Source organism: Sceloporus undulatus, chromosome 4 (genome assembly GCF_019175285.1).
Source record: "Sceloporus undulatus isolate JIND9_A2432 ecotype Alabama chromosome 4, SceUnd_v1.1, whole genome shotgun sequence".
NCBI lineage: Eukaryota > Metazoa > Chordata > Lepidosauria > Squamata > Phrynosomatidae > Sceloporus > Sceloporus undulatus.
In genome coordinates, this window is record NC_056525.1 from 172,048,207 (window position 1) to 172,071,938 (window position 23,732).

At 38.7% G+C, this 23,732-nt stretch overlaps 1 protein-coding gene across 1 annotated transcript in view; it reads right to left on the minus strand.

Moving 5' to 3' along the window:
- Positions 1 to 23,732, minus strand: part of CAP2 (cyclase associated actin cytoskeleton regulatory protein 2) — a 68,111-nt gene that overhangs the window by 32,681 nt on the left and 11,698 nt on the right. The window contains exons 2-4 of the mRNA XM_042465311.1: positions 16,182 to 16,303; positions 11,723 to 11,823; positions 5,894 to 5,971 (exon numbers count right to left, since the gene is read on the minus strand). Of these exons, the coding sequence (XP_042321245.1) occupies positions 5,894 to 5,971; positions 11,723 to 11,823; positions 16,182 to 16,302 (300 nt within the window). The 5' untranslated portion in view covers position 16,303. The remainder of the gene's footprint in view (positions 1 to 5,893; positions 5,972 to 11,722; positions 11,824 to 16,181; positions 16,304 to 23,732) is intronic.

The following is a 23,732-nucleotide window of genomic DNA, read 5'->3' on the forward strand; positions in this document are numbered from 1 at the left end:
AGCCAGCTCAGTCACAGCTTTAAGTTATTAAAGCAATCCGTCTAGACAACAGAATGACACAATTACTCGCTTTCTGCAGCATTTATATGCTGTCATCTTATTTTCTCTGCTCTGTGAATTCTGATAAATTAGTGGTTGGCCTTCCTGTTTGGATCCCACATTGACTGTGTGGCTTTAAGTTATATGTTTAAGCAGACCCAGATGACATCACACTGATAGTGTCACGGGTGAGTCCTTTTTCTTTTATTGCCTGGTCTATCAGGTACCCTTTATATTATAGGATGCCATCCGCAAACCGGTGGATTATTTTGCTTTCTTGCTTTCGAAAGGGAGGAATAAAAAGCTATCACACCACTCAGCTTTATGCTTTTTGCAATGGAAACTGTTACTCAAACAACTGTCATGAACAATACATTTTGACATCTGTTTTCAGGCCACAATATGATTTATTTGAGTTGGATTTAATATACAGAATTCCATATGAAAAAAGAAAAGCAATTCCATTTCAATTAAAAAACAACAACAGTAACTAAATATTTATCAAGCAGTGTTCTTGTTTAAGCAAGTAAGTGCTAAAGGGGATCTCTCTCACTGTTTTTCCTTTGTGCATGAGTAAAGGTCATTATCAATAGACTTTGTACTCATTAAAACAGCTGTACACAACCATTTTTGCCCTTGGGGCTATATCCACTGCTGGCTGGGAGGAGGAAGGAGGAGCTTTACCTTCCTGCATGTATGGCTGATATTCTGTTAGTGACATGCTGAGGTGTCACTTCTTTACTGGATTTTTTTTTATTGTTGTGGAGGGAAGAATTCAGTACCTCCTTTACACACAGCCCCAAAGCCAGCAACACTCACGTTCTCCTGTGGGGCACTTTTTCCACGGCCATTTAGTGACCAGGGGGAGAGTAGAGGATTGTCACTGGAGATGAGCCTACCTATGTCCCTACAGCAATAACGCAGAATGACAAAGACCTCTTCTGAGACCTCTTGGAGGCCATCCAGAGCTCCCAACGAATGATATCGTCATTGTGCCTCTGGCTACAGGGACATAGCCAGATGTTCCTTCAGCACCTTCACTCTCCATGGGTCATGCTGCAGGGGTGGCAGAGGAGATAGATGAGTCTGCAGGAGAGGATATGTATCATACAATATGTCTCTTGATGCAGGTTCTCAGCCAACATGTTTACACACCCTGATCGAAGCTGGAAAACAGTTATCTTGGAAATGGGAACACTGGAGGTAGTTAGAAGCTGTTCCATCTTGTCCTTCCAAGCAATTTTGAAAGTTAGCACCCCTTCCCAAGGGCCAAGTAAAAGTGGATAGGGGTCTCATTGGCTTCAGTGGCCACACTGAAAGTGGCAAAGATCCATGTGCAGCCCTGTGTTAAAGCTGTTCACAGAATTAATAAATAATTATTTTCTAATTACTGTACTGCAGAGGCAGCTGTGGCAATCCTGGCTGATCTGTGCCTATCAGAGGCTATGTAAACGAAGCTGAGCAAATACACTCCTGGCCATCCAAAAACAGTACTGAATCTCAAAGCATTTCCATGGTGCATATCTGATTTTTTAGATGAAATTCTACATACAGTAGTGCAAAAGTTGATACTCCAAATCTCAGGTTAAGCAAACAAACAGTAAGTCCATCTTTTCTAGACTGAGTCTCAGTTTGTTCACTCATATTCATTTCATTCAGACAACAGTTTAAATATTCCATTGTATCTTTGGCACCAGTAGAAAAACAGAACAAACCTGGATATCATAGCATACTGATGACACTCAGAGCCTGAATTCCCTCCCTTGACAACTCATTTAGTTATTAAAGAGTATATGGGTCAAAACAGATTTCTGAATGCCAAATACCAAAGGCCAAATAGAGACCAGTAGCCCATCCTCCCCGGCACCACTTTCTGGGAATTCCCTGCCAAACAGAACCAAAACCACCACAGAATGGTGCCTCCTGCTCTCATATTAGCCAGTTATCTCAGGAGGATATTAGCTTCTGCAAGCATTCTGGAAGCATCTTCATAGTAGAGGAGTTGTCATATGCCTCACATTCATAGATAGAATCTAAGAATCTAGATTAGTCTTAATGCAGAAACTCACAGAACATGTCTCTCCTGGGCAAACACACAATGATAATGTCATTGAAAATAGTTTTGCATTCATAACTTATGCCAATAAGCACTAAACCTATCAACATTTTGCTAAATCTCATTAATCATTCTAGTTCACTGTTCCATCATAATAACATTTCACAGTTGCTCCAGTATAAGTTCTTTCCCCCTACCTCCTGGAAGTTTATTGCTTCCGTAGCTGTACATAATGCCTCCATATCACATTTCAGTTCATTACACTGTACATTTACAGGGCTTTAATTTGTTTTTAATTTTTATCTTTTCCTACCTTTAGTCTTATGAAAATCAATTTAAGGAAATAAAATGGGCAAAGGCTTGTGGTTTTATGTTATTATCATCTTCCCATACACAGTAGCACAGTTACTCCATTATTTAAGGGATAATTACATTCACACTAACATGTGGCCTAATATGGAGCTGGGTATGTCTTTAAATATTCTGCCATGTAGAAGATGGAGCATTTTCTGCTGCTCTGGAGTCTAGGACACGAACCACTGGGTTCAAATTACAATAAATGAGATTCCACCTAAACATCAGGAAGAACTGCTTGATGGTAACAAATCTTTGACAGCAGAATGGACTGCCTTGGAGGGTGTGGACACTTCTTAAGAGATCTCTAAACAGAGGTTGGATGGTCATCTTTCAGGAGGGCTTTAGTTGTGTATTCTTGAATGGCAAGGGGTCGGAGCAGATGACCCTTGTGGTCTTTTCCAATGCTAAGATCTAGTACTGTATCATTTATTTTGAATTTTTCTATATAAGGCACACCACAGCAACAGCAGGCAGACCAAATCTCCATCCCACACACATACACACTTATGATTACTAGATTCTACTAGCCATTCATACATTTTTATCCTTATTTCAAACAAACTACCTCCTTCATGTGGCCAAAACATTTAAGATGTGATCCAAAGCACAGAAGTGTCCACAGGGTCCTTTGGGAGAACAATCAGATTCAGTCACCTCAAAGTTAGCTTTTTCTACCCACCACCCCTTGCTTTCCCTTGTCTTCAGGCCTGGAAAGACAGGCCAAAATAAAGCTGCTTTGGGTCACTTTGGAGGCATGCTATTTAAATGATGCATGCGTCCTAAGAGTCTGGAAGCCGCGCCAAAGCCATGTTCCAGTCCTAAGGAATGGAGCGCAGCTTTGGCGTAGCTTCCAGACTCTTAGGACGCATGCATCATTTAAACAGCATACCTCCAAAGCAGCTTTATTTTGGCAGTCTGTATGGGGCCTTTGTTACTATTATACTCAATTAATTCAGACTTGCAGCATCATGGTCTGTTTTTTCATGCAAAGACAGTGCTTTTGCCTTACAGTCTGAGCTATCTTCTACCTTGAGGTAATCTGAAGTTAGAGGTCAGGAGGTTTCAGGATTATCTAGGCCACACAGTCCGATGGAAGATCATTACATAGCCACTTTATAGCTATAATCTACACACCAGCAAGGATGTAGTGAGCCAGTTTTCACAGGTGGAGTGAAGGTAACAGAAGGGTTTGGGTATCAGTTACAATAAAGAGGTTTCTGCAGGGAAACTTTTTTTTTAAGTAATGACAAAATAACTCCCAATTAATGCATTTTAAATAGAGATTCATTTTGAAGCTTCTAATCAGGCAAATCAATTTAAAATATAATGTTTTCCAAATAGTGCAAAATAAATAGTGACTAGGAAGTACTTGCATATTGTGATAGTCATTCTGTTTTGATCTGAATTGTTTAAAAGTTTAATGAGCCTTGATTTCTCTACAAACTTGCAGATAAACTGCCCACATGAAGCTCCTTCAAATATGTTACTTTCAAAACTCAAGTTTACTAAATTTGATTTTTTTCTGCTGGTACAATGAATATCTGTCTAATTGGGGGTTGGCAATGTCTTCACATATCCACTATCACATGTGTCAAAATTTAGAATTTTTACACACAGTTGTAAATGCACCAAAGCTAAGTCCTGCAGAATACAAAGAGCACATGCCCATACAATGTTTCAGTAAATTCATGAAATTTTAGTGCAGGGCTTTTGCAGGATGCAACAATATCCTTTCCTTTGGATACGTACACTATGGCCTGTTACAGACAGCCAAAATAAAGCTGCTTCGAGTCACAGTGGAGGTATGGTGTTTCAATGATGCATGCGTCCTAAGAGTCCAGAAGTCGCACCAAAGCCACACTCCATCCCTAAGGACTGGAGCATGGCTTTGGTATGGCTTCTGGACTCTTAGGATGCATGCATCCTTGAAACATCATACCTCCACTGTGACTCGAAGCAGCTTTATTTTGGCTGTCTGTAACAGGCCTATATTTCTAAATGCTCAAGTGCAATGCTAGAAATCTGGAGCTGAAGAAAGATTTCACTGAGGAGGCAGAATACTAATTGGAGGTTGGTAATGTCTTCACTTATCCTCAGCCACTACATCTTTGCACACAGCCTTCCCCAACCCAGTCTTTGGGTTTTGGATGACAACTCATCTATAACCAGCATGCTCAATAGTCAGGAATGAAAACTGCTCCATGCCTTGTAATAGAAGTATAACCCTAAGCACAGCAATGCTGAAGAAAGAAGCATAAATTGACCTCTCTGTGGAATAGGTAATGTGTGAGTCTGTGTTCATGTCTTTCTTTAATTTCTTCCCCTTTCTTGCACCATTAGTTTTTGATATAACAAGTTTCCCATAGCACTTGATGCAACACATTGTATACATTTGAAATCACCCTTTATATCCACCCATTTCTATCTTGTGTTCTTCCCCGCTTATGTAATATAAACCTCCCCCCCTTCTCCATATCCTGCTTTCTCCTCCAGCCTGCTATCACCTCTCTATGTTATTTTCCAAATGTTGCAGCATAGACACTTTCTATATATCTGTGAAAAACCACAGGCCTAAATCAGGAGTGGGAATTATGTGTTAGACCTTCAGATGTTGTTAGACTGTAACTCTCAGCATTCTCTACCACTGTCAGTGGTGACTAGGGCTGCTTGGGACCAGCAGTCCAACAACATCTTAAGGACCATATAATTCCCACCCCTGGCCTAAACAAATTTGCTAATCCCCAACAGAATAGACCCACTAAATCAATGGGATAAATAACGTTATTCATGTGAGCATAAAAACTATCTTGCTGGATCATATCAAAAAGAATACATAGTTGTGATTCTATTTCCAACAGGGGCCATCTAACTGTCCCATTTATATTCACAAGCCATGCCAAGGAAATCGTCCTTGCTAGGGAACCATTGCCTGTTGTATAACCCCTGGACCTGGTAATCAAAGGTATGTGATGTTTTTAAAATGTGCACTTCTTTTTAGCTATCAGTTGCTATAACTAATAATGATGACAGACATATCTTCCACGATCTAAAAAGTAGTGTCAAATAAACACGATAGAGAATGGATAGCATCACTAAATGCACTTGATAGTAAGCAGAAGACTCAAAACCACTTTTGCTGTGGAGTATGACAAAGTTATCAGCTTGTTTTGTACATATAAAATCATATCTTGTGCCTGTGCTGTAAATGAAATGGTAGCCAAATTAATTCATTCAAAGCTTGGAATATTACATTTTTGGATCACAATTCCAAGGATTCCTCAGCCAGCATGGCCACTCTAGAAGTTGCAATCCAAAAAAATAACTATCACAAGCTTTGGTCTGAACTATGAGAATTAACTTCAGAGGGTTAACAAGATTCAGAATGATCATCCACTACTATCTAAAACCAAAAATGCCACTTCTCCCACACATATATCTTACCTCCTGAGGTTCTTGATATTGTGAGGTCAGCAGAAGAAATGTTCTTTGTGCTTGGAAAGCGGCACGGACCATTTCTGCCTGTGGGAGGAAAAGAGAAGCAAATTGAACTGTCAATATTAAAAAAAACTGTCAGCATTTTCATTTGGGATTTTTTCAATAGAGTCATTAATGGTTTTGTAAGTAAAACTACCCAAATCTCCTTTCATTTTTAATTCCTAATTGCTCAAACCCACAGTCAATCTCATTTGATGACAAACTGTACAGTACACTTTCTATTATCTCATTTTTAAGAAACAGAAAAGTAGTATTTTACTCTGAACAAAGCTATGATTCCTATCACAACACACGAACTTGACACATTCCACCAATGCAAGGGGCAAAGATAATTTCTTGCTTTATTTCATTGCTCTGAAATGTGCACTCTGTTTCCTTGTGCTATACTGTAGTTTGGAAAACAGCTAAACATTTTATAATTCTTTAAACTCTTTCACACTTTAAACAGATTTCCCCCCAGTATGTTTTATCCACAGTAAGCATGGCATAGTGGTTTGAGTGTTGGACTACAACTCTAGAGACCAGGCTTCGATTCCCAGCTCAGCCATAAAACCCACTGGCTGACCTTGGGTATGTCACATGTTCTCAGCCTCAGGAAAAGGCAATGGTAAATCATCTCCAAACAAACCTTGCCAAGAAAAACCCATGACAGATTCACTTTAGGGTCACCATAAATTGGAAAAAAACTTGAAGGCATACAACAACAACAACAACAACAACACAAAAGACAATGGATAAAAAATGAAGAAAATATGAAGAAAACATTAATAAAGCTTAGAGAGAGTGAGAGAGAGAGAGAGAGAGAGAGAAATTAAAGAAGTTTTAGGTTAAAGGCCCTGTAATTTATTTAGAAAAATATGTAAGGATACATGCTGTTTATAATTATCAATCATATAGAGAGAGTGGATAGGGACCAATTTTTCCATTCTCATACCACCAACCACCAAGATTCATCCAACAAAAGTGAAAATATGTTCACAATAGGCAAAAAGAAGCAATTTTCACACATTAAACCACTGATTTGTGGAATTCATTTTAATAATTAGGATGCTTCTAAACAAAAGGTCCCTACCACTTACAATTAAAAGGAACTATGCATCTATTCCATTGTATTTCCTTGATGAATTTTCATAATTAAGGAGGGGGGACAGAATGAGGAAATGTGAGAAGGAAATTATATCTGGACTTCTTGTAAATTGAAGGCTTCTCCCATAGTTGGAATTTAGTGTGGAATATCCATGGTTTCCCCCCCCACACCTTTGCCAAGAGAAGGGTGGGGCATACAACATTTATATCTATTTTGTAATCTCCCCGTGTCTTCCGGTTTTTCTTCCATCTTTTATCTGATTAAAGAAAGCTTTATCTTTTTAAAAGAAGAATACTGCCACATAGATGTCAACGCCTTTAGTGCTACGATTTTTTTTTATAGAATCATGGTTTTGATATGACAATAACATGCCAGTTGAATTACTACTGCAGCTCAGCATACCATTTTACAACTCTAATATATTTATTTGATATTTAATTGTTGCTAAAATGCATTTCTAGCCACACTTTAAATATTTAAATACTAGAGATATTGCTTAAAACAGATAATATTATATCACTATTTCATAATAATGCTTTTTTTTAAAAAAATCCTTCAAATAGTTGTTTTCAAATTGTTCAACTTGTCACCTTTTTCCTAATTACATATTTCCAATCTATACAGTACTTTCCATTCAAAATGAATATGGAGTTTCAACTAGATTCACTCCTTACTTCTATAACCACTCTTTCCCATCTGTCACTGTGAACAGAATACTGCATGATGAACATGATAGAAAAGGGCAGTATCTCCAGTAATGCTAGAAAGTAAACTACAACTTTACAACAAACTACAAACTACAACTCCACTTGTAGCCTAGAATTGGAACACATATAATGTATTAACACCAGGAGACAGGTGACTCAGAGCCACACATTTGGAAGCAGCTCTAGTATGGTGTGGACCTCATGTCTGACTCTTGGAAGATGAAGGTAAGAAAGCCCCATTCATTTTATACAAACAATAAATAAAGTTCAATTGTATTAACATGGTTAGTCAAACTTCTCATTCTTTATCAAAAGCATTATTTTGAAAAGCATTCCAGTACAAGATACATTTGCAAATGTTAACTGTTTAGATAAGAGATTCTTTGGTCTCTTGCAAAATGTAATGCAAAAGATAAAACTTAATTTATCTGAAAGAGCTAACTCTTTGGCATGGTTGTTAATTCTAACCATAGCAGCAGAGATAACATTAACATCTGATGTGTGCACACATGCATGCGCACACACACATACACACACACACCTACTTCATGTCCTTGTTTGCTGATGTATAACTTACTTGGGCTATATAATCCATATAATTAAAATACATGAACTAAATCCAATGGATAGATTTGTTTAAACCTATACATTTAAGTATCTGTTGAACAACATGCCCTTTGGAATGAACTAATCTTGGTGGGGGCAGAGGATGATAATCTATTGTGTTGCAGTGTATTGTTTTGTAGGGTTTCAAATGACTTTTTTTTTTGTGTGTCTCATTATTTTCTCCCTCATTGTATACTGCTTTACAATAGAAACTGCTCTCTCTAATCTAATGCTTACTTTCAAATGCCAGAAAATGCTCCTCGTAAAAGTGCAGACACAAGTCTTTTCTCATCTGGGGTAATGACATCATGTCCTGACTCAACTGTTAGCAATACTGACTGAAAACCGACACGAACCATTTGGACACAGCAACATGGACGCACGTGCATTTTTCTGCCCTATGAGCATAATGCTGTGCTCATCATGAAGTAGCCAAATAACAGATTTAACAGCCTATGAGGAACTGAAGCAAGAATAAATGTGACAATATCTTCATACCCGGTATATAAAACAGAACTGATTCCGGACAAGTTTATTAAAGGTTTGCCATAAAAATCTTCCTCTTCATTGGATTGGGTCCTTTCAGAACTCTTTTCTACTAACCCACTGCTTTGGAAATCTAGTGTCTCTCATAGTTTTAATATGAATCAAACCCCAATAAAACTGACTGTTTAGTTATTCTAATTGGATAACTGTTGGATAACTTTTATACCCCACATTTCTTCACTTGAAGATTATAATGCTAATTCAATCAAAACATGTACTATTCTAAAAATAAAGAAAACAATAAATAAATAAAATATATGCACCCAAAGTCATTAAGTATCGTGCTCAACACAGCCCACAAATTTAAGTAGAACAGACTAGGATTTATTGCGTGGGCTCCTCTCCCTCTGCAATTTTGTGGCTTGCAAAAATCGGGATGGCATCTCCCAACCTTCAGTCCCAATTCGGATTTAGAGCCCCTGTTAGCGCCCAAACCTTACTACACAGCCTTCGCTACTTCTGCTCTCCCTTCTCTCCCTTTGCTCCATTCCTGGCTACTTGTGAGGGGAGGGTGAGAGGAAGCTTGGGGAAGGAGGCATGGGGAATGGGGAAATGCGAGGAAAGGAGGAAGGTTGTGTGTGCATGTGTGAAAGACTCTCTCTGTGTGTGAGAGAGTGAGAGTGAGAGAGAGAAGCATTGCAGCGACAGAACAAGACTCTGGAAGGGGGTTCAATCTCCATTTCTTCACACTTGCCCACCAACCAAAGACAAAACTGGCAGGAAAGCACTATTGAACTTTTGCACTGCAAATCATACACGACAACAGCGCTAAAGGAAGTCATTAACGGATTTTTCCTGTGAGTAAAAAGACTCGCTTCTACTACCCTCTCCCACGGTTCAGCAACACAACAGCAGCAACATCATACAGGAGAGGGGAATCGAAGTCTGGTTATCATGTTATCCTACCGCATTGATGACCGTGTGCAATATGGGCCACAGTAAATTAATGCAAATGGTCTGGCACACACATTTACCTCTTCCTCATTCAATTCCATACATGATGCATACATTATGGGAAAGTTTACAAAAAGTGATACATGTATTATGAGAAAATTTCCAAAAATGAATGCTCCTTTAGGCCGCAGGCAAAATGTTCCTACTGCTGGCTACAGAGAACTCTGAGCTTAGGGGCAGAAGGGAGGGAAGAGCAGCATATCTGCATTCTCCTACTCCAGTTCAGTTCTCTTGTTGCTGGGATTTCATTTTTTACAAACTCCCTCCTACTGAAACCCGCTCCAGGAGCGTCACAGATTAGAAACTGGTTTTTACTGGTCCATGGCCTCTCATGGCACATTCACTGCCGTACCCACAGCATGCCTCAAATTCTCCCTTGCCTGTGTTAAATCTCCTCTGTCATAGAAGTAAGGACTGTAGAAATTGCCACAGGGGATATATAAATGTAAACTTTTTTCTTAAGGGTGAAGGAGGAGTTTCCAATAAATCTAATATTCCTGAGATACCCTTACAGATCCATAGGGTCATAGTCTTATTAATTTAGGCTTGTGCTGATACTTCTGAGTTAATATATGAAATCCTATAGATATCTACTAAAAAAATAAGTCCCATTGGGTTCAAGTAGCTGTGGACATGACTGCATCCTAAAAAACACTTTAAAAAGCACTAAATATGCTTTTTTTCTTTACATAATACATAATTTTCTTGTGAACTCTCTCAGATATTACAATTCATTCAGGTATGTAAGAATTTTCCAGGCAACAGGTGCTTTCTGAAACCAAATACAACTTTCTTTTCAACTCTCAATGTGAACAACACAGCAGCTGCAAACATAATGGATAGGACACATGGACTATAAGACATGCATAAGAAAAACATTCATTGTATGACTTATTAAGGTAAAGCGCAGATGTTGGAACAGCACCAAGTCTAGTAAGGCCACCAAATCTTCTGTTTCATGATATCAAGTAAGACAGTAAACTTTCAGAAGATGTTAACAAGGGCAAGTAAAAATTCAGTAGGATACTCAGAATCTACCCAATATTTAATATACAGCTATTATTAAAGATGGTTTATATTATGTTTTCATTAAAATACATTGATAACATCATTATTTACATTAAATCTTAACAAATATGCACTAATTTATTTTTATACTATAATAAATTGTTTTAAAAAATACAAATAAATGAGAAGCATGCTTAGTTTCAGAACAATAGTAGTTTCCCCGCATGTTAGCATGGGGATAAAATTGCAGGATGAAGATGACAGAATCTCAGGTTCAAAACTCCACTAAGTCAGAATTTATTTTAGAGATCTTTTTCAACTTGCCTCACAGAGTAGCTTCTAGGGTAAAAGATGATGGGAATCATGTAAACTTTCCCAAATAATTTGGAGAGTGGAATATAAAACATTAACAATAATAACACATAATCACTGAAGTATTTTCTTGCAATAAAGGCAAGATCTGGATTTATATTCAAGATCTTGATTTATATTTAAACAAATCCGTTTGTTGTTGTTGTTATGTGACCATGTTATTTCTGATTTATGGCAAATATAATGGGTCACCATAAGTTCACAGGTGACTTGAAGGGATACACACACACACACACACACACACACACGGTAAATTTAAGTACCGTTGACTTCGGGTCCATTTCAACATGAGGCACAATCAAAGTATGAGTAGTATATCCAGCACTGATGTTCATCAATGAATGTATGTACAGTACAGTAATAATGTGTTTATTCTAGCCTTTACAGAACAGAAGACATTTCAAAATTTTGGATCTACATGCTATCATGTGGATAAAAGTATGAATAGCACTACAAATGATGTAACTGGAAGATCAAATGGGAAGGAATACTTACATGTATCTTCACATCACCTTCAAGGATCTTGCTGTTCTTTAGAAACTCAGCTACACTCCCATTCATTATTCTGTCAAAGGCTTCCACATAGGGTGCTATGTCTGATGGAAAGGGCAAAAAATCATAGGAACTGGAGAATAAAGTTCATACATTCTGAATGCCCTACTTTATCATCTAAGAAAAAAATGTAAGATACTTAAAAACATTTACCACAGAAAATGATAAGGCTGTAGATTATTCCAGGTTTGGCCTGCAGCATCTTTGCTCATGCATAATAGTCATACCTGCTGCACTGAATGGGAAAAGGACAAATTCTTCTAACACCAAATAAATGGATCAAATTAGTTTTATCCATTCTTAAAAAGCAACTTTTAGTCTTTAAGTCACATGGCATCTTTTGGCTTGTCTTTGTAACTCATGTAATAAAAACATTTTGCATGTTCCCCCTCAAAATATTACTAGTGACCCACATAAATTGCATACTTGCAGCTTTTCATTCATGTTGTTTTACGTTCTAAGTAGTAGCACCTAGCTGCTAGAAATGTGCTGACTTTCAAAAATTTCATTCCACATACACAATTTTACTGTAGATTTGAGGGGGAAAAACAAGCTGTCCATTTTTAGTACAAAACAGAAGCTTCATTTGATGTTAATATACTTCAGATATCAAATGACTAACATTTCTGAACTGCAACATAATTGCCTTAGAGCCAGAGCCATCTCACACTTTATGAAGCACTGGTACGCTGGCATTTAATGTGATAAGTTCATAAAATGTGAAGGGGAGAAAAGCCTGAGTACGTCAAACATCTATCATGTACAAACTAAGGGTGTATCCACAATGCAGAATTAAAACAGTTTGATACCACTTTAACTACTATGATGCTAATCTATAGAATATTTGGATTTGAGGCACAAAAACTCTTTGACAGAACAGGCTGAACATTTCTCCACTCTACAAATCCTAGGATTCTGAAGGATAGAGTAATGGCAGTTAAAGTGGTGCTAAACTGCTTTAATTCTGCAATGTGGATATATGTCAAATGTTCTATTTGTTTCTTCTAAAAGTGCTTAGGAATGGAGTGTGGCTTTGGCCCGACCTCCAGACTCTTAGGACCCATGCATCATTTAAATAGCATACCTCCAAAGAGACCCGAAGCAGCTTTATTTTGGCAGTCTGTAACAAGCCATAGATTACCAAGCAGTGATACCTTTTTAACTCCTATTGTTGACAGCATATATGTGTGATCCAGTGAAAAAAGGAATCCATTTGAAAGAGAGAAATCAAAATAAACCCTTAAATTATTTGACATGTAGGCTTGCAGACTATCTGTGAATATACAGTCACTCCTCCTAACTCACTGATCTGAGATCTGTCAGTGTGCGTAGGTGTTCTGTATACTGTGTGGCCCAAACGTTGGTTTGGTTTGAGGATGGCCAGGACATCCAAGAATGGCAATGTTCCTTCCTTTTCTTTTTCCATCATGCATTGGATGTTTAGGTGGATGTTGTTCAGATGGTTCAAAAACATGGTCAGATCTCTCTGTGGCTCCAAATGGTGAAAGTGTCATCCACATATCAGAACCATATTGTGGGCTTTTTTGGTGCTGTTTCCAGCGCTTGATTTTCAAAGTGTTCCAAGTAAAAGTTTGCTATCATGGGGCTTAGAGGGCTTCCTATGGCTACCCCATCTCTCTGCTCATAAAATCCATTGTCCTACTGGAATGTGACGGTCAGGAGCGCCTGTTATCAGCTTCGGCTGATATGCCAGCTGTGCTCTTTACTGGCAGCAAGGGACCTAGAAACTGTAGTACATGCACTGGTAACTACACGACTCGATTTCTGTAAAGTGCTCTACATGGGGTTACCCTGGTACCTAGTCCAGAAAATTCAATTAGTGCAAAATGTGGCAGCCAGGCTGGTCATTGGAAAAACCAGGAGTGACCATATTATCTCTATCTTGAAATCCCTCCACTGGCTGCCAATTCGTTTCCAGGCACAGTACAAGGTGTTGGTTATCACCTTTAAAGCCCCACATGGCCTGGGTCATGGTGGGAGAGACTCAGATTTGCATAAACTTTGGTGTGTGGTTAGCTGAATTGAGGAGTTCTTGATCAAGGTGTTAGTTTTCCTGGTGATTTTGTTGGTCAGGTCTTGTTTCAGTGTTTTGTATAATGCTGGATCCATGAGTTCCTTGAATTTTTATTTGTACTGTTCTGTTTCCATGATTACCATGGCATTGCCATTGTTTGCTGGGAGAATAACGATTTCTGGGTCTGAACTGAGATCCTTGATGGCTTTTCTTTCTTTTTTGGTTATGTTGCTAGGAAGTGGTTTTGCCATGAGCAGAATCTCTCCAGCCAAGCAGATACCATACTCATTATACTAAAGCAGGGGTAGGCAACCTTTTTGAGCCGGGGGCCGGGTTGCTGTCCTTCAGGAGACAACTGGGTGGGGCCGTAGTCACAATAAATAATTAAATAATTAAAAAAAATTTTAAATAAATAAATAAACGGACCATGTAGGACAATCAAATGGTGGACACTTTTTTTTTAAAAAGTGGAGGACACACAAAAAAATTTGCTGATTTTAAAAAAAATGTTAATATAAATGCATGTTTCTGAGGCTTCTATATAGACAATTGCCCCTGTGCGCGAGAGGCCAAAGGCCCCGGCGGCAATCAGTGGCAGGACCGGGCTGGGGCCGGTACCAAGGCCTTGCCGGGCCACATCTGGCCCGCGGGCCGCAGGTTGCCTACCCCTGTACTAAAGGCTCCTCCAAAGAGGGCAAAGGTGTCAGGAGGCTGCAATGTTTATAATTAATAATAATAATTTGTTTTATTTATATACCACTATTCCAAAGATCATAGCGGTGAACAGCAAGTAAGCTAATTAGCAAGTAAACTAATTTGCCCCCAACAGTCTGGGTACTCATTTTAGCGACCTTGGAAGGATGCAAGCCTGAGTCGAGCTTGGGCCCTTTTGCTGGTCTTTAACTCGCAACCTTGTGGTTTTGAGTGAATGGCTGCAGTACAGGCATTTAACCACTGCGCCACCAGGGCTTCTTTTATTGCTATAGTTCTCAGTGTTGTTGTTTTTACTATTCAAATGATGTTTCTGTTCTTCCAGACTATATTCTCGCAATTCCTGGCACCACTTTCAACATTTTGTTCCCACACTCATGTGGGTTTCTTTTTAATTCAAAGGCATATAAGAATGAAAAGGAGCCCTGGTGGTGCAGTGATTAAATGCCTGTACTGCAGCCACTCACTCAAAACCATAAGGTTGAGAGTTCAAGACCAGCAAAAAGGCTCAAGCTTGACTCAGGCTTGCATCTTTCCAAGGTCGCTAAAATGAGTACCCAGATTGTTGGGGGCAAATTAGCTTACAGTTGTAAACCGCTTAGACACTGCTTAGGCGGTATGAAGTGGTATATAAATGAAGCTTATTTTTGTTTGTTTTGTTTGTTCTACTATCTTTTCTTAATGTTTTTCTTAGTGCAAAATGCACTTTTACATTATAACTCTATAAACCGCCATAAAGTACGCGCTTTGCGCGTACTAGGGTTAGGAAGGGCCATATTAGGGTTAGGAAGGTTCTTACCTTCCTGACGGCCTCTCCTCCCAGTACGCGCGGAGTGCGGACTTTATGGCAGCGCCCATCCACATGGGCGCCGCCATTTTGACGTCTTGGACACTATGCGTCCAGACGTGTCACGGCGGAAGTGACGCCGCGAGGGCGCACTCCGCCCCTCGCGGTGCCACTTCCATGTTTCGAAAAGGAGCGCCATTTCGGCGCTCCTTTTTTGCTGCATGGGGAAGCCTCGCAGTCTGGCCGCTGGGGCTTCCCTACGCAGCGAATGGCGGCAGCGGGAAAACGGCCCCTTGAGGGCCATTTGTAACCCGCCTAAAAATATTATTTAAAATCAGGAGATTTCCCCTTCAAAATATGTACCCACCTCAGCAAGCCACACCCCATTTTGGGTGTGTGTGTGAGAGAGAAACTGTAGAAGAGCCCTAGTGTAGATCCAAGAAATCCAGCAACCAGCCCTCCCCCTTCATAAAGAATAGAAAGAGTGGACCCAGAGGTGACAGCAACCAACAAAATGCAAGAAGCCATATCACAAGAACTCACTCCTTTGGACCAATATGTAAAATCTGATAATTTAAAATACATCAGTAATACTGCAAGTCCAATTAGTTCCACAAGTGTAAAAGCCTAATAAGATATATCTTTTGTGGTAAAGATTTATGTATGACTTATGGTTAAAATGAAAGCTATCACTGAACATTCTCTACACAAGCCCACACAATATCCTTTATGCTAATTTAAGAGAAGGATGGAGGTGGCTGGGTATCATTTTGCTTCTTTTAGCAGAAGTGCTATTCCACATGTCATCTAGTTGTTCAGTTCCCTACATACTGATAAGGAATAAAGCTTCGGAAAAAACAGAACCATACCTCCATTGACTCCATTAACAGCTCCATATTCCATTTCTGTACCTCTGTGTGAATTTGACAACAACGATTCAAGCCTAATTACAGCATTTTCCAATCTTGCCATCAGATCCATCTCTGCCATTCTGAAAAAGGAAACAAAGGAACCAGTAATACTAGCTGCTCCATTTCAAGTGTGGATTTCACAGAACTTTTGAACCGTAATATTTAGATTAACACTCTCTCAAATTTAAGTCTCTTCTAATCCACAGAGTTGACAAGTTGGGGTGGTTTTTTGTGTGTGTTATTTACACTACGTTACTAATATTTTTTGGCTTTTCACATCACTTAACATGTGATACGTCTTAGAAGTATAACATATGAATAAATCAAATACCGAGACTTGGATAGGTTCCAAAATTTCTTTAATTTATTTCACAGGTTTCACAGGTTTCACACTGTTCACTTTAGGTTGTGATTGTTTTATCTTGCTAAGTTAAACATTAGTTCCACAAGTGTAAACCCTTAAGCATTATCCAGAACACAACTAGAATTCTGTTAATTTGTTTAAAGTCTCATCTATAAACTGGTATGGAAACAATGAATGCTTCAGGCTACAATCCTAACCAAATCCTAAATCCCATTAAATACAGTGGAGCATAGTTATGACTAAACAGACATAGGATTCCACTTCATGGCAAATATTAAAAAATAATAATGATTATGACTACATTTATGTCTCTTTTAATATTAGTTTGCTACCACTTTTTACATTCAAAGGTATGCCACAATGTAAAATAATTTGGTAATTTTGGAACCAGGGGAAGGAAAATAGTTGTTTCTCAATTTCTGCTTTAGGTAGTGGTTGCTCGGTTTTTGTTTTGTTGGGTGTGGGTAGGTGGGGAATGAAATATTCAATATTTATCTTCTCATCAAACTTTACCACTCACAAGAATATAAAACACATCCAGTTGGATTTAGATTGACCACTAGGTGAACAAAAGGGTTCCTTCCATTCACATTTACACATTGGAATCCACATTACACATTGGAATCCAGCAAAGTCTCTGCCCTGGAAAAAGAAGGTGAGGATATCTCTGCTGATTCTCACTACCCCTGCAGTCCCACAGCATCGTGACACAAGCTGCCCTAAAACGTCCCCTCGCTTCAGCACAGCATGTCAAGAGGGAAACATAGGATGTTGAAAGAGGAGAGGACACACTGAAAACTGTGACTCTATTCATTTTTTCCAATATAAGTAGAACTCACCTATGTACATTAGAGCCAACACACTGTGTATATTGCAACATATGGAACTGTACTGTGTGGTACATTGTTAACTTCCCTTGAGTCAACCACAACTCATGGCAACCCTGTGGATGAGACATCTCCAAGACCCTCCCTCCTTTACTCTGCTTAGGTCCTGTAAATTCACACTTGTGACCTCCCTAATTGAGTCCATTCATCTAGCGTGCAGTCGTCCTCTCTTTCTACTGCCCTCCATCTTTCCTAACATTACTATCTTTTCCAATGATTCGTGCCTTCTCATGATCTTGGCTTCCAGGAAGAATTCAGGCTTGATCTATTCAAGGACACATTTGTTTGTCTTTTCACTGTCCACGGTATCCTTAGCACTCTTCTCCAGCACCACATCTCAAATGAATTGATTTTCTTCTTACCCACTTTCTACACTGTCTACCTCTCACATCCGTACATGTTGATGGGGAATACAATGACTTAGATGATTTAACGTTAGTGCTCAGTTGTGCATCTTTACTTTTTAGAATCTTTACTAGCTCTTTCATGGTTGCCCTTCCTATTCTTAGTCTTCTTCTGATTTCTTGATTGCCGTCTCCATTCTGATTGATGTTTGATCCCATGTACAAGAATTCTTTTACTATTTTGATTTCCTCATTGTCCAAGTCCTCTGTGGCCATATGTATACTTATATTTATAAATGCCTATGGGTTCCATATTGGAAGAAAGGTGGTATATAAATCAAATTAAGCTTGGTTTATTTGTACCCTTATCCATCCAAGAAAATAAATTCTACCATAACTCATATTTATACTTTAATCAGAATAAAAGTTTGATGAGGCAATCCGACACTCCATTTGCACTAGTTAGAGAGCTTTAGTGCATAAAACGCTCTGAGCAAAGCAATCCTAATCATTTGGGAAAGGTCAGCAGCAGGAAGTTGGAAGGGGGCCAAACAGGTAATCCTGTGAGTGAGCTCTAAAAACCCTTAACTTCCTTGTATAGCCCAGGATTGTGCGTCCGGCCTAGGGAAGCATAGTAATTTGCCCTCCTATTGGTTTCAGTGGAAGCAAAGGAATTAAATGAGAAATGACACAGTGGAGAAAAGAAGGCCACCCAAATACACCTCCTGCCATGGCTGCAGTGCACTTACAGAGCTCTGCAATTAGCAGCTCATCCATCACATAACTCCCTAGTTCACCACCACTTAAGATACCTCTGTAAGTTACATCAATGCTGTGTTGATGTCAGTTGAATATTAGCTAATAAAGTTCTCTCTCCAAGATCTGCAGGTTCTAAGTTTTCATGGATATCAACAACTGAAGAACTGACAGAAGCTTCTCAACATAATAATAATAATGTATTTATTTATATTTCCTGCCTCTCCCAATTGATCAAAGCGGGATTACAGCAAAAGTACAATGATACAATACCTAAAATATATATCTAAAATACAGTATCTAAAACTGGTACAATAAAATCAATAAATGCTCAACATGAAAATGTATGTGTGTGTTATCTTTTTATTTCACTCACTGTACAAACATGGAGAATGAAAGCAAAAGAGGACCAAACTACAAGTGATTAGAGCTTCTTACACTTTTCATTCAAGAGAAACAGCTACACATATACATATATACCAGCATGACTGCCCTGACCCAATCTGAGTCCAACCATTCAGATGTAAACCAGACCTAGGGCTCGTCTAGCCAGGCTAAATGGTGTCACCCCATCCTCCAGCAACTTGTCTTCACGACACTGGGCAAATCCACAAATTGAGTGGAAGCTGCTCCCTGTCTTCACAATGTAAAATCAGTTCCGCATCAAATAACACTCTATCCCGCATTTAAACCAGTTTTTAAAAACTTACTTTTTGCTCTGGATTTTGCAGGAAAACCCAGAGCACTCCTGTAGCAGCACTGGGCAGCTATGCCCCCACTGGTTGTCTAGCATCGCCATCACTGGCACGGGTTGCTCACTCTGAGGTCACAAGCCACAAGATCAACACTGTATGCTTTATTTCTGAACTCTGAGGCAGCAACTTGCACCAGTGGCATTGGGCAACACAGTGGGGATGTGTGTGTAGACAGCTGGCCAGTATAGCTATGGAGTACAGAGGTAATGGGGTAGGGCTGGGGAATCTGGGGCCGCTTTGAGACCATAATACTCTGTGAACAGCCTAGAGTATTCTGGCCAGTATAGATGAAACCTTAGTCACAGATCTTCTACGTTATCCATAGTTTGGACATGAGAAGCAATGACAGTCAGAGGTTGAGCTGTACAAAAGCAATGTCACTACAGTGTAGAAAAAAAAAATACTCCAACCATTTCTGGTATAAGTACCTGAAGATGTTGTTATAAATTATTTTGCATTATCTAAATACTGCTTATCCATTTATCCAGTCACCATAGTAATGCTATGACTAACGCTGAACCTTCCATAAAGATCTCCAGTACTGGGTACTGCCTGTGTTAACCATTTTATTTCAAATCACTCAGTTTAAAAAGTCTCTAGTTCATAATTCTGAAAGGGAAAATTATCCTCCTCCCATCCCCGCCAAATGTCCACTCTTTTACTGTTGTTAGCCGCCCAGATTCCTTGTGATTGGGCAGGATACAAATAAATCTATATTATATATTTGTATTTCTGCCTTGAAAAAAAAATCCCAACATGTTCTTACACTTTCACATTTATAGTTTAAAAATCTGTATCTATTTTTTATTTTAAAAAGCTGCTTCAGGGGGCTGTCAGTTTGAAGAAGCAAAATAGTAACTGCAGGGGTGTTAACTGTTTTAGCACTCCACCAAATTTATCTCACACTGAAATTGCACTAGGATAATCCCATCTTTGGTCAGGACTTATTGCGCTATGTTTTTCTTCTCCTGCTGATTGATAAGGCATATTACTTGTATTACTATAAAGGACTTTATACACACTCTCTCAAAAATCCTTACACTGGCTTTCAAAGATATAAAACCCACAATACCCAAGATAGCATCAAAGCAGAAGTACAGACTGAAGCTGAGAAAATAATGGCATGGCTAATTCATCTTCTACATATGTGTTGAGGCAGGATCTGAATCTGAATCTCAGGGGTGAAAGAGACAGGCCAAATAAAGTAGTATCCGCCCGCTTTGAAGGAGGGGTGTTTAGGTGATGCATGCCTCCAAAGTGGGCAGGAAGTGGACCGAAGCCATGCTCCAGGGCTAAAAGCTGGAGTAAAAAGGTGTGATAGTCTGACTCAATGCTGAAAATGCGCACCTTCGACCCTGCATATAAATGCCCTTCAGATAGTGCACACGAGTAGGAAATCTTTGTCAGTTTAAGTGGGAAATTCAAGTTAAGAGAAGTTCTTGGGACTGCATTCCAGTGGGAGGGGGAGCAAAAGAATGGCCCTAAAGATACCTGGATATTTTGTCTTGCAGATTCTTACTACAGTACTAATATCCAAGCTCTGGAAGAGGCATTTCAACATTTTATAATGAGGGAACCACACAACAGTGGCATCAAGGTGAAGAGAAAATGATCTTCTAGATTCAGGAAGGCCAGATTCAGATTCAGGGTTCTAGATTCCCAACACTGGTTTAAATCAAATACAGAAGGAAAGAGGAGCTTTATGTGAAGAGTCTGGGCCTTCTGTGCACAGGCCTATTAAAGTGAGCACTAAATTAAATCCCAGTTCAATATGTTATTCAACTATCAGGATTTGTGGAATCTACAGACTTGGTTCATCTAAAGAGTGTGTCTACAGTGTGCCAATTAGCAACAGCACTAAGCAGACAAGAAGTACAGGCATGTCATAAGAACAAACACCAACTGCCACCTGTTTTGAGGTGACAGGAGCTCTTTATTTTCTGCCAATCCCACTAAGCTCCTGTGAACTAACAGCCACTGAAAGGAAATCCTCCTCCTCCACCCACAGCTCATGTGGGCATTGACAAATACATGTACCCAATGCAAACGCCACGTAGTTTGGAAATGATGTGCTCTCTGCTTTAGAATACCAGTGTAGTATGACAGAATAGATATAATAAGAAATGCAATTTTTTTTCACACTCAAGTATAATATCTTTTGATACAGCAGCAGCCAGAATGTCAGTCTTTGTACGAATGATTGACAATGTTACCAAAGCAACCAGATTTTCTAATCCATTCTTCAAATCTTTAATACTGGTTCTGCACAGATGCTAATCTTTTGTCTCCTGTATTTGAAATCAATGAAGTGTAACATTTTAAGTATCTCCCCCACCCGTGGCCATGCAGAGTTTAGAGTACCCCTTTCCTATGCATTACCACAGATCTTTTCATGTGATTACTCATTCTGATGTGTGCACAATCCACTTGATTACATGTCACAAATCCAGTTACTGGAAGGAAGCAACCACCCTGCTGAACTCAAATAAAAGAACCTACAGAAATATACTTTATATCTGAACTGGTAATGTTGGTGATTGGTACAAAGAAAATGACTAATAAATCTGTGATTGCTTTCCATTCTATTATGAATTCAAGTAATACACTTGCAACACTATTTTGAAGATACTATATAGAAAAAATGTATTTCCCATCAATTACTGTATAACTAACTTCAGTCACTACTGTTTCACATTACACATGGAAAAGGAAGGCTAATGATTTTCCATGTGTAATGTGAAATAGTAGTGGTTGAAGTTACACATACACATACGCACATATATATTAAAAACGTATTGGAAAGACGGAGCAAATGTTGTATGGATGTTTTTCATGTATTACCCTATTCAGGTCATTAGCCTTCCTTTTCCATGTGTAATGTGAAATAGTAGTGACTGAAGTTACAGTTATATTAAAAAAAAACCTACTCTTTTTACCTAAGAGAACATGTTTTTAGAAATCTCCAGGTCCTCCGGTGCAACTCTGTGGTCAACATCTGCTACAAATTAGGAAGACCTACAAATTATTTCAAAGTGCAGACCCACAACAAAAGAGAACAGTCCAGGTTCTTGGTAAAAAAAGAAGAATAATGAAAACCATTCCAATGAAAACTGTTGGAAATACAGAAGGACTTGTCAATTCTCATAGTAAGTAACAGCTCTCAAACCACTGAGTCCTACTTATATCGAACTAGTTCACCACCCCCATTTTCTCTAGAAACGTCTAGGTTCTCCAGCACAACTCTACGGCCAACGCTTGGCAGGAATGCACTGGAGGACCTAGAGATTCCTAGAGAAAACATATTAATCAAATCTGCAAATACCAGTAATCAAATCCGTAAAAGTCAAAGCTGCAAATGTGGAGGGCTGACAGTAGATCCACCAATTAAAGACATTTGGATTCTCAAATGGTGGTTTTCACAAGTGTGCATTATTTTTGGAACTACCATAGAATCACTTGTCCCTACCTTGTCACAGTCCAGTGACTTATATTGCCAACATGATTCTGGAAAATCCAGAAATACTTCAAAAAACCCAAGAGAAGTAATATTAAAGGGAGGTACTATAATTCAAAATAACTGCATCTATCTCTTCCTGAATTCAAAGAATCTAAAATACTCTAAAGGTGCAAGGTCCTTCATTTTTGTCTTAGCGGCTGCTTGGAATTATGAGATCTGTTCTGAGTCCTACTTAAATGGAACTAGTCCACTATCACTACCATTTATAATAATGAATATATGATGATGTTACCTTCAGTGCTCAAAACTCTTTTAATATGCTTCATTATAGAAAATTTTATTCAGACAAGTGGACAACTGACAGTGCTCCAATTGGCTTCTTAAACATATGGACTAGTGTTTGGTCCCTGATGTATATTTTTTTATAGCAGCTAGAACCACAGCCTCTAATAGATGCCTCAAGCAACTAATGCATTAGCCTTGCTGTAGTAGTAAATAATGCACAACTCCATTTCATTTTTATTTAATTAAGAGACCATCTTTTATTCATCAGCTAGCACTGACAATCCTCTGAAAAGCAGCCAGAAGGAAAAGGTGATTGAATGACAGCGGTATTATGATGACCATGGAGCATTTGACTCTATGCTACTTTCCATATTATTATTAATCTATATAGGGAAAAGGACCTACATTGCTTACATTGTCTAAAAATTCCCCTGAATTTTTAGGACATTTACTGACAATCCTATTGTTAAAGCTTTAATATAAAGTTTTAAACAAAAAGGAAATTAATTTTTCTTCACTTATCTTTTTTAAAGTCTGTATTTCCAAGATCAGTCCATGTTAGCTATACCTACTAGTATGTGCTTTTATAGCTAATCCATTTCTTACCAAAATAAGGATAACTGACTTCAGGTTTTCTTTGCTTAGGAAAATAAGTGAGATA